The 15,523-nt window shown below is 35.9% G+C and overlaps 1 protein-coding gene across 1 annotated transcript in view; it reads left to right on the top strand.

The window, feature by feature from the left end:
* Positions 1 to 1,006: 1,006 nt before the first annotated feature.
* The window catches only part of Rsph4a (Radial spoke head protein 4a), a 48,532-nt gene continuing 34,015 nt past the window's right edge, over positions 1,007 to 15,523 (top strand). The window contains exons 1-3 of the mRNA XM_069843722.1: positions 1,007 to 1,434; positions 8,338 to 8,527; positions 11,575 to 11,759. Coding sequence (XP_069699823.1) covers positions 1,007 to 1,434; positions 8,338 to 8,527; positions 11,575 to 11,759 — 803 coding nt within the window. The remainder of the gene's footprint in view (positions 1,435 to 8,337; positions 8,528 to 11,574; positions 11,760 to 15,523) is intronic.

The following is a 15,523-nucleotide window of genomic DNA, read 5'->3' as shown; positions in this document are numbered from 1 at the left end:
ATTTTTTAAACATAATTGATCAAATTTAACTTTTAAATCCGAAACAGCAGTTGTTTTTACACTTTTTACGGATGAGTTACGAGATTATCTTCCGATTAAGCCAAAAAGCATTTTTTTGGAAAAAAAAAAAAAAAAAAAAAGATTGAGTACACGGTTGTCACTCTTAGCCGACGAAAGCATAATAAACTGTAGGCCTAACTAAAATTTTGTAGGATAAAGTTTGTCTAAGAATTCGTAACGTGAAATTTTCTTTACTTAATTTTATTAACAAGATAACCAACCGAAACCAGCTCCGAGGTGAATGCCAAGAAATTTAACCATACTTCGAGATTATACGATATCGATAATAACGGGCTTTAAGTTATTAGCGGCTCGGTGTTAAAAGCTAATATTGTGCCGCTAGTATCGCAAGAACACAAATAATTTGGGATACTTACGAATCAGAAAGACTAGTACGTGACAGTACCACAGTCTTATATATACAGTCACGAAGCTTGAGTTCTTGAGGGTACTGGGAACAATAGACTGTGCCGGTACTATTTCGCATTGTCTGTGATGAGGCGATAGTACGTAGCGATCCTAGTGGTTAGCAACTATCTATGGATGCATATTCCCTACGTATTGAACTTCGTGACTGTATTATATTAGACTGTGATAGTACAAATTACTTACAAATTATGAAGGCTATGGCTGGCAATAATGTTATTGAATTTTAATAATCATGGCCTCCTGACTGGAAAACGGTATGAAGATAAAAGTTAACAATATTTCTGAATATCGTCATATTATATTAACCAGTATTTTATTTTGTGTTACTTGAAGTTGTATCGTTGCTAACAATTATTATTCGTATGAAATAGATATTTACATACACTAAAAGAATTGAATGATTACAACTGTCATATTATTGAATTACTTATGCTTCAAGTAAACATAACCTGAATGTAACTCAACTGGATTTGTATTCTAAATATAACCATATATAATTATACATTTCGTAAGCAAAATGTCGCAGAGATCTGGAAGCAGTATTGATAGCAGTGAACTGGAAGAAGAATTCAGTCAAGTATCAAGTTCAAGCGAAGACATGGCAAAACGAAGAAGTCGACTAGGATCTACTTCAAGTTATGATGCGAATCAAGTAAGAAAATCCTCTACAATGTCTTATACTTCAGATATTGCGCAGAAAAAAGCGAGTGGAGAATCAGAGGGACGTTTTGGCTCGCAACAAAGATCCACAACATATACACGTTTGGATATGGAAGAACCTTCAAGTAACAGGATCGTCAAACATGTGGTCTCTGACCTGCTGGATGTAGTGAATAAGAAGGAAGAAGAATGGCTTGAAATACTGAAAACGCCAAACCTAGTACTAGATCAAATTCGATCAAAAGCATTTCTTCAAAAGCCTAGCAAAGTAGAAGGTGTAAGCCTGTAAGTAACATAGTACCTACTGTAACTGAAGCATCCATCCTTCCATAAATCCAGCCACCCACTCACCCGGCCAATATATCCATTCATCCGTCCTTATCCTATAATATCTAGTCAACAAAGTAATATTAAATGTTCTGTAGAATTTACATATTGCATTATAACAGACCAACTTGTATTTTTGATCGAACATCCAGAGCATGATGTTGAAAGTCTAGCCCTTCATTCTATTTCACTATTATGTGAATATTAAAAAAATCAATTGCGCGAAATTAGTCTACAATTAACCTGCAATCTTATATTCCAACAATATTTGTTATAATGCAGCTAATACTAACAAAAAGTAGCATAATTTCTTACCAGAAATCACTGTTGGATGCCATATTTTTTTAGGCATTGTGATGCGGATATTAGTCTACAATTGAAGAGATGGATTCCAAAGTGTTCCAAGTCCTTTTTTTTTTAGATTTTAACCTGCTTTATTCACGTTTTAATTTATCCTTTACAAGCCTACATATAACTGTGTAAAAGTTTATTTAACTTACTCTCTAAGTCTTGGCTTAGTGTCTGCATATGTTTTTTTTTTTCAAACGGATCTAAAGATGTCAATTTTATTTTATCAGTTTTTGTCATCTTTCTCTTAACTTGTCATTTGGATTTAGGCCAGTTTGGAATCCACCTCTTCAATTTGTCAAAATGCGATTTTTAAAACTTACTTCCTTACAATTTTGAATTTATTGTTTTTTAGTCAACTGTCCGAACACAGATTTGAATCTCATAAGTGACATCTATAAGGCATCTCTAATGGGGCAACTAAGCTAGAAAATAATGGGGTAGGGTGATCAGTTGCTATTCCCCTTCATTGCATACATCGCTGACTAGTAACTTGTTTTAAATTTAAGCACCCGATATATGTACGTCGACGTATAACGCCATACATAGATCAATAACATTTTTTTATTTCGCAATCCTACTCTTGTCACTCAGAGCCTCCAGAATTCTTATCGTGGAGAGGTGATATCTATTGAAAAGAAATTAATAGCAAGGCTGAACGCGTAATTTTGTCTTTATTAATCTTTATTGATGAACAATGGGATGTGCTCATGGTAAGACTAATGATTATTCTTTCTGCTTGATGGAAGCCTAACTTAGATTTGTTCGTCTAAAAATTCATTAAGAACTTATTCTCCGAAGGGTTTAAAAATACGAGACTTGGTTCCAGAGGCAAGTTAAGGTAACCTAGAATCAATGGGCACGGTAGGAAAAGTAGGGAGGACAAGCAAAAGAATTGAAAACAGGTTTGACAGAAAGAGAGAGGGCAATCCACTACAAGCAGTTGTCGGTCATAATACCGCTGATCGTTTTTTTCTTTCTCTTTTTTTTTTCTGGGCGAATTACGACATTTGTATTAATATTTGTTTCAAGCATAAATATTTAAATAATGGTATATTTATTAACTGGCATATTAGTAAATATAACAATAATTACCGGTATATATGTTTGAATCATTTTAAATTTTAGTTTTAATCAGGATGCGAATTAAGATTTCTGAAGGGGGGGGGATAGAATCCCGATAAAGAATACCATACATAAAATTATTATTATTACTTACTTACAAATGGCTTTTAAAGAACCCAGAGATTCATTGCCGCCCTCACATAAGCCCGCCATTGGTCCATATTCTGTCCAAGATTAATCCAGTCTCTATCATCATATCTCACCTCCCTCAAATCAATATTAATATTATTCTCCCATCTACATCTCGTCTTCTCCAAAGGTCTTTTCCCTCCGGCCTCCCAACTAACACTCTATATGCATTTCTAGATTCGCCCATACGTGCCACATGCCCTGCCCATCTCAAACGTCTGGATTTAATGTTCCTAATTATGTCAGGTGAAGAATACAAAGCGTGCAGTTCTGCGTTGTGTAACTTTCTCCATTCTCCCGTAACTTCATCCCTCTTAGTCCCAAATATTTTCCTAAGCACCTTATTCTCAAACACTCTTAACCTCTGTTCCTCTCTCAAAGTGAGAGTCCAAGCTTCACAACCATACAGAACAACCCAATAATAATAATAATAATAATAATAATAATAATAATAATAATAATAATAATAATAATAATAATAATAATAATAATAATATTATTATTATTATTATTAATAATAATAATGTTGTTGACATTACTGTAATGAAATGTAAACATTGGAAGAAATAATAATAAAGTAATGAATAAACTCAACTCTGTATCACATTTTTAAAAATAGTTGAGTTGAATGAGTTAAATATCCATGGACAGGCTTAAGATAAGATGTGTAATTCCTAAGTTAATGATTGTTGTCAGCTTGTCGGTGATAATACATAGATTATTTTCTCTGCTTACTTTATACTTTAGAGAGTATACTCGTATTAAAACAATTGTATTTTGTGGGGGGGGGGATAAAAGTTATCCCTGGCAGGGATGTTAATATGAATTTACGTGAGGGGGATAACTTTCCAACAGGGGGAAATCCCCCATCCCCCCGTTAATTCGCACCCTGGTTTTAATCATACAAAATAACAGAACGTTTAAACTAAACCATTGAGGAAACGTAAAAAATCAATTAAATGTTTTAGCTGCTGCAATACAATATACAATGTAAGTCAGAAATGGATAATGAGGGTTAAAGTAAACATTCTGTAAAATACAGCGTAAAGTAGCAATTAATATTCAATTTATTTAATCTATTAATAGTCAGTGGATAGCACGAAGGACATATTAATTGCTACTTTGCGCTGTATTTTACAGAATTTTTACTTTAAACCTCATTACTCAATTTTGACTTACACCACTTCTGCTCTGAACGGCTCATACAATAGTGTGAACGTAAAACTTAATTAAAAACAATTTCTGCATTAAATAAATTGTTAATCAGTTGCTTTTATGAAAGTAACCTTTTAATTGTAGTAGCCCTAATGTGGTACACAGTATTAATATTACGAAAAGGAGATTGGCATTTTCTCTGACTTATTAAAGAGTTTCTTGGAATAAAATTTAATGTCCCACGTCGCAGAGCCGAATACAAATTTCTGTTGCTTATGTTTGATCTTACAGAAAATGTCGTGATGTTCAGGTGTAAGAAGAATTTCTCACAAACTGCATAGATCCAAATATTGTCATTAACATAGCTCCAAAATCATGTTTATGTGGGCATTTATCGTTCGGCAACTTCCTGAATAAATCTTTTTCTCTAAGAGACGAGTAGCCTACTCAGTCCTTATGTGCATGTCATGTTTAAGTTCAATTACTTCCGTTTGTAGGCTAACTCAAAAGGAACCTCAATATTTTCTACTGCAAAGGGATTTCAAAATAAAGTAAATTATTTATCTAAATTTCTGAAACCTTGAAATTTTTTCTCTTTAAATTTCTTCTTGTAACTTTTAAAGGACATTACCACATTCTTTACATCGGTCATGTACTCATCTGAAATATCTGGCAAAGCCTAAGCCTAAGCCTTCAGAGATGGAAAATCAAACAGTTCGCTGTGACTCATCTGTTCCTTCATCTGATGTGACACACACGCTATTGTCCTCTGTCCCGCAGGCAGTGGCGGCTCGTGAAGAGTCAAATTGGAGGATTGCATAATATTGGGTCGTAAAAAGCACATAAACAAAGATAACCCCAATGCAACACACTGTATAAGCAGAAAATAACATAAAATATTCTAATACCGGTACACGTACCTGAAAACTTAACGCTTGTAGGCTATATCAAATGAACTCACCTCTCTTTAGCTGTAGCAAATTCGTCAATAACCTTCTTGTTGAATTCAGGAATGTAACGAATCACTTTCTTCTGCAGAGAGAGCACAGCTAATGCAGTCAGGCTTTCATTTCCCATTGAATTTCTTAAAAATGTTTTAATCGTACGATTAAGGGTTGAAAAACAACGCTCATTTTCGACTGTTGTTCTTTCTCAGCAATTCTGTCCGCATGTGTTAGATGTTTTGATTGTGAATACTTAATTCCATTCTTTATAAAACACTAACCACACAATATAAAATCGCAAGTTATGCACACGGAGCTCATTTAAGAACGAATATATACAGGGTGTTTCAAAAATACGGGACATAATTTCAGGTATGTATTTCCCACATGTAGACAATCAAAATAGTTCATTACAACATGTGTCCGGAAATGCTTCATTTCCGAGTTATGGCCTTCACAACATTGAAATTCACCGGAACGTTTTTCTTTCCGCAGGTCGTTGCCGTCAAAGGAGACATTAAGAGGGCACTCTGACAGTTCATTCCGAGGCGAAGGTTACATTCAGTGTTGTGTAGGCGTTAGACTGTGAGACATGTATTCAAATCAAGAGCTGGCACAGATACACTTCATGTACGGTAAGGCGGACGGCAATGCTGCGCTGGCTCGTCGTTTGTACCAGGATAGGTACCCACAGCGACAATTTCCAGATCGGAAGACATTTGTACGTCTCCATTACCGTCTGTGCGAGTATGGACAATTTAACTCTCCTGGTTTGGGAAGGGGACGACCAAGATCTACAACTCCAGAAGTACAGGAGGAGATTCTGGAGGCTGTGAACATGACTCCTTCTATCAGCACACGAAGGGTAGCGTTGCAAGTCAATGTTCCTCATACGACTGTCTGGAGGCTGTTGAAAGAGTATCAATTGTATCCTTATCATTTGCAACGTGTACAGGCCCTGTCATCAGCAGATTACCTTGCACGAGTTAGGTTCTGTCAGTGGTTCTTGCAGCAGTATGGTGTAAATCCGAACTTTCCTGCCTTAGTATTATTTACACATGAAGCACAGTTCACACGAGATGGCATAACAAATTTCCACAATCAGCATGTATGGGCGTATGAAAACCCACGTGCAACTGTTCCAACTCATCACCAGGTGCGGTTCTCCCTCAACATGTGGGTCGGTATCATTGGTGATCGATTAGTTGGACCCCATGTACTTGTAAACAGACTTACGGGGCAGGTGTACACAAACTTCCTGGAAAACACCATACCTCATGTTTTAGAGGACACTCCACTGATCAATCGTCAACACATTCACTTCTTGCATGATGGCTCTCTTGCACACTTCAGTCGAACGGCTCGCCGGTACTTGGATCGAAGGTTTCCTGATCGATGGATAGGTAGAGGTGGCCCAATTGCTTGGTCTCCACGCTCACCTGATCTGAACCCTGTCGATTTCTACTTGTGGGGCCATTTAAAATCATTGGTTTATTTGTCTCCGGTGTCTGATTTGGAATCCCTTCGGAATCGAATTGTGGTATGTTCTGAGGACATACGCAATACTCCTGGAGTTTGGGATCGTGTTCGCAGGTCAATGAGACATCGATGTGAGGTCTGTATTCGAGCAGGAGGTGGACATTTTCAACATCTTCTGTAATGACAACGACCTGCGGAAAGAAAAACGTTCCGGTGAATTTCAATGTTGTGAAGGCCATAACTCGGAAATGAAGCATTTCCGGACACATGTTGTAATGAACTATTTTGATTGTCTACATGTGGGAAATACATACCTGAAATTATGCCCCGTATTTTTTTAACACCCTGTATATATATATATATATAAACTACATTTCTTAACTTTACTGACCAGCAATTTCCTAATGTAATATATTTATATTTGTATTGTAAATTAAAGCCAGTACACGCTCTGCCGCACAGACCAAAAGCACGAACTCAACAAATCTCTTTTTCACTGACAAACGTTCTCTCAGTTGAAGTGAGACAGTTTATCATCTTCCGGATCAACAAGGTTGTAAATTTTCACCCTCCAACCAATGTCACCCACCTCGCTCGCAGTCAGCCAGTGCCCCTGCATCCACTTTAAGGACGAATGTATTTTTCTGATAACATGCCCAATGTATCTCTATTATACTGGCAGCTCTGACATTGGGTGCTAGAGCTCCTGACCACTGGATCTCTATAAAAGGATAACGTTCCTAACCACTGAATCTCTACAAAACGCGTGCTATTAGATTGAAGCAAAGTAGAAAGTAACTTGAAAAGAAAATCTTATCGAGTAAGGAAATTTTGATTTAATAACATTAAATACAAACATTTACTTCTAAATTAATGGCAGGAAGGGAGGGCGCGTGACCCTGTTACCTTCAAAGGAGCCGCCCTTGCCCGCAGGTAGCTGTTCCTGTGCTGTAGTGGTGGGGGAAAAGATAATACGTTATGCTGACGTATTTGGCTATTTTAGCCAAGTTTGCCTGTCCCTGGTATAGAGTAATTTATAGGGAGTTGGAGTGAACTTATATCTACAAATTTTTTATTCTGAAAATGGTCTTCATACAATGTAACATAGATTTACCTCTACGGAAATAAATAAGTAGCCTAACGATAAATGAAGACGGTGTTCTTTTTAAAATTAAATTACGAATAGAATGTAACTATGTACAGAAATCATTTGTTATTAGTTTGCACACCGACTGCCAGTACAATTCGCAATACATAGTTTAATGCCTTCGTTTGTGAAATTGCTATGCCAGACGAGAATTTCGATTGTCAGCTGGGTGGCAGAGCAAATGCCACACCTCGGTGACCTGAACGGAAACGAATATTACGTCGCTGTTAAATGAATCGCTGCTTCGAAAGATTTAATTTAAATGCTACTGGGATAACTAGCAATTTAATCTCAATTCAAGTAAATTAATGTAATAAAGGTGGTGGTTGCGCAAATCTGCAACTAGGCCAGAAACCACTAATGCCTAGAATACCAATGTTAATAAACAAAATAGGAACTGTTAAGAAGTTCATCTCCGGAAACGGCTCTCCCTTTTATACGCTGTACACTGAATTTCCAAAATATTACACGATATCGTTACGAAAATATAGTCTAATATCATCTCTTAAGAATACATTTTTGTTTGTTAATTAGGTATGATCACTTAAGTGAACTGATCAACAAAATACTAGAAGAAAAACCAGAGAATGTAGTTGATTACTTTGAAGAATACAGCCGTAACCTGAAAGAAGAAAGATTTCGACCTGCTACAGATCGCTTGCAAGATATGTATGTCCCACCTGGTCCACTGGAGTCTGCGAAGAAAATGATGAATTTATTTGAGGTTTGATTAAAAGAGATTGAGTGCTTGGTGTTTTTTTCTCTATTAAAACATACAAATGCTTAAATCTACACATTCATTTTTATTAACATTTATTAATTAGGAAGTGAAAAACATGAAGCAAAAGTGAATAAAGATTGAATAGATGACCAATATATCCCGAGTAGGCCTATTGTCATCACTATGATTCGGAAAAAACAGAATGAGAAGGAAATAAATTCCTTCATCCATTCTTGGTTATATTCTTTTAATACTAGTAGACTATATTGCTAATGATAATGTTAAAATTATCAAATTAACAACTATTATAACTGCACTGTGTTAAATAATGGAACTATTATGGTACCGGTGCATTAAGTTAGCGACTAGTTTCGGCGTGGAGTAATGGTTAGCACGTCTGAGCATGAAACGAGCGGGCCTGGATTCAAATCCTGGTTGGGACAAGTTATCTGGTTGAGGTTTTTTCCCGGGGTTTCCCTCAGCACATTTAGAGCAAAATGCTCAGTAACTTTCGGGGCTGAATCCTAGATTCATTTCGCTAGCATTATCACCTTCATCTCACTCAGACGCTACATAACCATCGCAGTTGATAAAGCGTCGTAATAAACCAATTAAAAAAGGCAATCCATATCCATACTGATATCCATATACCGATATCATTAGTGAATTTCTTCTCAAGTTTCGAGGCTGACCATGAACAGACTTTACAAACAGGCTAATAAGGAAAATTAAGTTCTGAACAAAGTATCACAATACTTAAAAGTAGAATGAGTATGTGTGTGCATGTATGCGCGTGCACGCACATATTTGTGTGTTGAAATCCAGAAGTGTAAATGTAGTCGCACTATAGGGATACACAAAGATGATAGCAGAAACTTTATCTCGAGTTCTGCATTAATTTGATTTATTCTTTCTTGTTCTTTTTTCTCACAATATTGTTATTATATACATATACACATACATACATACATACATACATACATACATACATACATACATACATACATACATACATACATACATGTTCTACCCATGGATAGGTCTTTCACTGCAAACCCAGCATTCTAAAATCTTTCCTATTTTCTGTCTTCCTTTTAGTCTCTGCAATCCACATAATGTCGTCTATCATCTGATATCTTCTTCTGCCCCGAACTCTCCTCCCGTTCTCCATTCCTTCTAGTGCATCCTTCAGTAGGCAGTTTCTTCTCAGCCAGTGACCCAACCAATTCCTTTTTCTCTTCCTGATCAGTTTCAGCATCATTCTTTCTTCAACCACTCTTTCCAATACAGCTTCATTTCTTATTCTCTTCGTCCATTTCACATGCTCCATCCTTGTCCATATACACATTTCAAATGCTTCTATTCGTTTCTCTTCATTTCGTCGTAATGTTCATGTTTCTGCACCATACAATGCTACACTCCACACAAAGCACTTCACTAGTCTCTTCCTTAGATCTTTCTCCAGAGGTCCGCAGAAGATGCTCCTTTTTCTATTAAAAGGATAAACATTCTTGCATTGCGGCAGAAAGATAGCATTTATTTTTCGTCTGCTTAGGAGCACATGCTATGACACGTCAGTGGAAGAAAGACTGGCCGACTTAGAAGCGAGATGATGGAGATAGCTTCCCTATAAGCTACTGTGTGAACACATGCCATTCATGCCAAGATTAGTAAAAGATGGCTAGTAAAGTTAGCGAGTTGAAAAACTGCTATTTTCTCAGCTCAATATTGTGCAGGTAATAAAAAAAAATTGAGATTTTAAAAGAAAATTTGAGTGTGATGTTCATGAAAGAAATGCATGTATTTGCGGCTATGAGGCGACCAATTGTTTGTTCTGTTTCCCATGCTTGTTATTGAGAAACAAAGTGGCAAACCTAATTGGGTAAAGCTTGGTGTCAGTGATTTGACGCACTTAAGTCATAAAATAGATAGGCTAAATATTAAAGTGCGCAATCACACTTTTATTCTCTCCTAGAGTTCAATATTTTAGGGAAAGTGAACATTTGCCCACAGCTTAATAGTGCTTATGATCTGAACCATAGGCGGAGAGAGAATCGTTTCTTTGGGGGAGGGGGGGTAATTTGAATTCTCAAAGATGACAATTAATAATTTCTTTCCGCAGGTAATAATGAATCTGTGACAGGGCAGTCTACTGGCGATTTTAACATAGACAGTAATTTCTCAGTTATTAATAGCGTCAGTGGTGAATGTACAAGTCTTTCAGATTCTATTACTTCACCTACTATTAATATTAGGCCTAGATAAAACAATGTAGCTCGGGATTATTCCAAATATTTCAAATTTAAGATTTACCATTGTCATAACATTAATGGCTGATAAGTATCCAGCTGGATGGCCTTAAGTCGATTGTTACCCTTGATTCTATTATTATTATTATTATTATTATTATTATTGTTGCTGTTGTTATATATTATTATTATTGTTGTTATATATTATTATTATTGTTGTTATATATTATTATTATTGTTGTTATTGTTGTCACATTTCTGCCTTATTTAGAGAGGCCTGGGCTTCATTTCTGCCCCAGGCCTCACAAATCATCAGACAGCCCTGATTACATTTCATATGTACCATTCCCGAATGAATTGATACAGATACTGAATATGAACAAAATTTGTCCGACATTTCAAGAGATGGACAGACAGACAGACATAAAACAACTTTTTCGGTACCATCTGATATACTGAAAATATCAAAATTGACTTCTTACCAGTGGCGTATATTGGTTAAAGGGTTTGGGCTACCGCTGACCCTATTATTACACAAAATATATCTAACAATTACTTTAATTTTAATTACTATGGTAAAACTAATAATACAAAATTATTATATTATGTTATATTATAAACTTTTTCTTTTGTAATTTCCTTGGGCTACCACCGGTAGCCCCGGTAGCCCGCAAAATACGCCCCTGCTTCTTACAGCATTACAGTACTTTCTCATTAGAGGTCGTATAATGATAAAGTAAAGTAAACAATCTTTAAGGGTCAGGTATTTCTTGTATAAAATATAATTCCCGGACTTTTCAGATTCCACCAGAAAAAGAAGCAGAAGTACTTGAGGAAGATGAGCCAACTGAAAATATACAAACTGATGTGATGGAAACACAATTCTACTTTGAAAATGGAGGAATAGGGCTTCCACGAAATGAAATGTTTCTCATCGCACTTGGGATGCGTAAACTTCGGCTGAATCAGCGCTTTAAAAAAATTAGGTGATTTTATATAATTTTTTTTTGTTGGTTATTTAATGACCAACAGCATCAACTACTAGGTTATTTACTATCGATAGGATTGGGTGATAGCAAAATGGTATTTGGCGAGATGAGGCCGAGAATTCGCCATAGATTACTTGACATTTACCTTACAGTTTGGGAAAATCTCGGAAAAGACCCAACCAGGAGTCAAACTCATGCCCGAACGCAACTCTGGATCGGCTGGCAAGCATCTCAGCCGACTGAAATAAGCTGATGACTTTTTATATGATGTTCTTAATTGCGCATCATCATTACCACCACCACCACCACCACCACCACCACTACTGTCAGTGCACCAGTTGCACCACTGCCACTACTACCATCACCATTGTCAGTAGTGCCACTGCCACTGCCACCACCACCACCACCACCACCACCACCACCACCACCACCAACATTAACCGTTTATGATTAACTGTTGATCTGTTCCATTTCACTTATGTGAAGATAATGAATTAAAACTAAGCATTCGCAAGTTGCGAAACTCCCTGTCTTTACATTTGGGCTATTTATTTAAAGACACGAGAGTTAATGGTCTGAGTGGTAATATATAACAAACTACAGTTTAGCAATATCTCTATAAATAACTTTCATTACTTAATATTCTACCATTAAGCAAATAAGTATTGAATAATATTTCCTCATTAAGCAATATAATCATTTAGCCTACTTCGGTAAATAAAATTTTCTCATTAAATAACAAACTTTCATTGGTAATAAAACTTTCATTAAGTAATAAGCTTTCAATAAATAATACTCTCTCATTAAGTAATGCAAGCCTATTTGGTATCATCATCTTATTGAGTACTGGTACCTAATGAACTTCCAACAAATAAGAAGCTTTCACTAAGTACATTTACTCATTAAGCTGTCATGAGGCCTAATTAAAATTCTCTTTTCAAAGCAATTAATTTTCATTAAATTTGTACTACAGGTATGTATAATTCTCTCATTAAGTATGTACTAAATTGTCATAAAGTAGCATTCTCATTAGAATATAAACTTTCATTATGTAACATTCTCTCATTAAGTAATAAAACTTTCACTAAGTAAATAAAATTTCCTCATTAAACAATCAACTTCCATTGTGTCACATTTCTCAGTAAGTGATGGACTTTCATTAGATTACATTCTCTTATAAGCGATACCTACATTTGAAGAGTAAGGGGAAAAAACCAGGTGTCACTTTTTTTTTTTAATTGAGTTAGTGGTTACATTCGATCCATGATGAAGAGAGGTATGAAATGGGGAAAGTAGCAGTTTGTTCAAGAGTTATTTGCCTCCTAAATTTCGATGTACTAGGAAAATACAAGTAAGTCAAGCGAAACATATTAGTATCAAAGGAACTAGCTAGATATAGAATAGACTTTGCGGGAGTACAGAAGGTTAGATTAGATGGGAATGGCATATCACAAATAGGACATTACTTGTTGTATTATGGGAAAGGAAATAGTAATCAGTAATCATCAATTAGGAACAGGGTTCTTTGTTCATAAAAGAATAAAATCAGCAGTAAAAGTAGAATTTATCAGTGACAAATTATCGTATTTAGTACTTAAAGGTAGATGGTGCGATATTATAGTTATAAATGCTCACGCCCTTACAGTAGAGAAAGACGATTACTGGTATATAAAGGGTAGCTTCTATAAGGAATTGGAACACACTTTTGATCAGTTATCTAGATATCATCTGACAATTTTATTGAGAGATTTCAATGCTGAAGTAGGACGGGAGAATATTTTTAAACTGACTATTGGAAAAGAGAGCCTACACATGACTAGTAATGACATTGGCGTCAGGTTAATCAACTTTGCCACATCAAAAATGTAATTGTCAAAAGTACAACATTTCTCCATAGGGATATATATAAATTTAATATACTTGGACTTCTCCAGAGGGATTGACACACAATCAAATAGATCACATCTTGATAGATAAACGAAGATATATTAGTATAGTAGACATTCGAACCTTCAAGAGTGCAGACTGTAATTCTGACCATTATTATTTGGTAATTGGAGAGTTAAGAGAAAGACTATCAGTAGCCAAGTGATTAGAGCAACAAGTTAATATTAGGAGATTCAATATTTCGAAATGAAAGGACGAAGAAACTAAACAATATTGTCAGGTCGAAATTTCAAATAGGTTTGCTGCTTTAGAAAGTTCCAACGAAATTGAGGAAGAATTATATGTAACTAGCATGTGGGAAAATATCAGAGATAATACCGTATAGTCCACACCTGTGGAGTAACGGTCAGCGAGTCTGGCCGCGAAACCAGGTGGCCCGGGTTCGAATCCCGGTCGGGGCAAGTCACCTGGTTGAGGTTTTTTCCGGGGTTTTCCCTCAACCCAATACGAGCAAATGCTGGGTAACTTTCGGTGGTGGACCCCGAACTCATTTCACCGGCATTATCACCTTCATTTCATTCAGATGCTAAATAACCTAGATGTTGAAAAAGCGTCGTAAAATAACCATTAAAATAAAAATAAATAATATCGTATAAAAATTGCAGCCAAGCAGAGCATAGGTTATTATGAAACTAAAAGAAGAAACCGTGGTCTGATGAAAGGTAGTAGAAAGAAGGAAACAAGAAAAATTGAAACTCTTACAGGGTCCAGTTGAGGCGAATAAAGATATTTATTTTAATCAAAGACGGGAAGTAAGTAGTACACTTAGGAATAAAAAGAGAGATTAATTGAAGAAAAACTCAATGAGCTAGAAATAAGTAGTAAGAATAAATATATTAGAGATTTATATAAGAGCATAAAGGAATTTAAAAATGCATATCAGGCAAGGGTAAATGTGGTCAAGGATGAGAATAGCGACTTGCTTGCAGATTCTCATTCAATCCTGAACAGATGCAAAAACTATTTAGGCCAACTACTAAATGTACATAGACCAAATAGAAATGATCGGGACGAAATTCAAATACAAACTGCTGAGCCATTTATACCCGAACTCCCACTTTCTGAAGTCGAAATTGCGATAGAAAAGCTGAAAAATTACAAGTCTCCAGGTATTGATCAAATTCCAGCAGAATTAATACAAGAGGATGGAAGCGCATTATCTAGCGAAATTTATATACTTGTACTTACTACTATATTTGGAAAAAGGAAATTGCATCAGAACAATGGAAGGAGTCCATAATTGTAACTATCTTTAAAAGGGGGGACAAGACTAACTGTAGTAACTTTCGAGGAATATCACTTTTGTTGACGTGGTACAAAATTTTGTCCAATATTCATATGTAGATGAAATTATTGGGAATCATCAGTGCGGTTTTAGGCGTAATAGATCGACTATTGATAAGATATTTTGTATTAGACATATATTGCAGAAAAAATGGAAGTACAGTACATCAGTTATTCATAGATTTCAAAAAGGGATATGACTCGGTTAAAAGAGGAGTTTTATACAACATTCTTATTGAATTTGATATTCCCAAGAAACTAGTTTGAGTAATTAAAATGTGTCTCAGTGAAACATACAGCAGAGTCCGTATAGGCCAGTTTCTGTCAGATGCTTTTCCAATTCACTGCGGGCTAAAGCAAGGAGATGCATTATCATCTTTACTTTTTTAGATTTGCTCTAGATCAGCGGTCATCAATACACTGCATGCTTGGGCTAGCATCTCTTATCCACGGATAAGACACAGCCCTAGCAGGCTTCGTGGCTGCTGGCGGGTATGCTGTCTCTCAATCCCTTGTGCACGACGGAGCAG

This window comes from Periplaneta americana, chromosome 1 (assembly GCF_040183065.1).
Source record: "Periplaneta americana isolate PAMFEO1 chromosome 1, P.americana_PAMFEO1_priV1, whole genome shotgun sequence".
Lineage (NCBI taxonomy): Eukaryota > Metazoa > Arthropoda > Insecta > Blattodea > Blattidae > Periplaneta > Periplaneta americana.
This window is presented reverse-complemented; position numbering and strand designations above follow the sequence as displayed.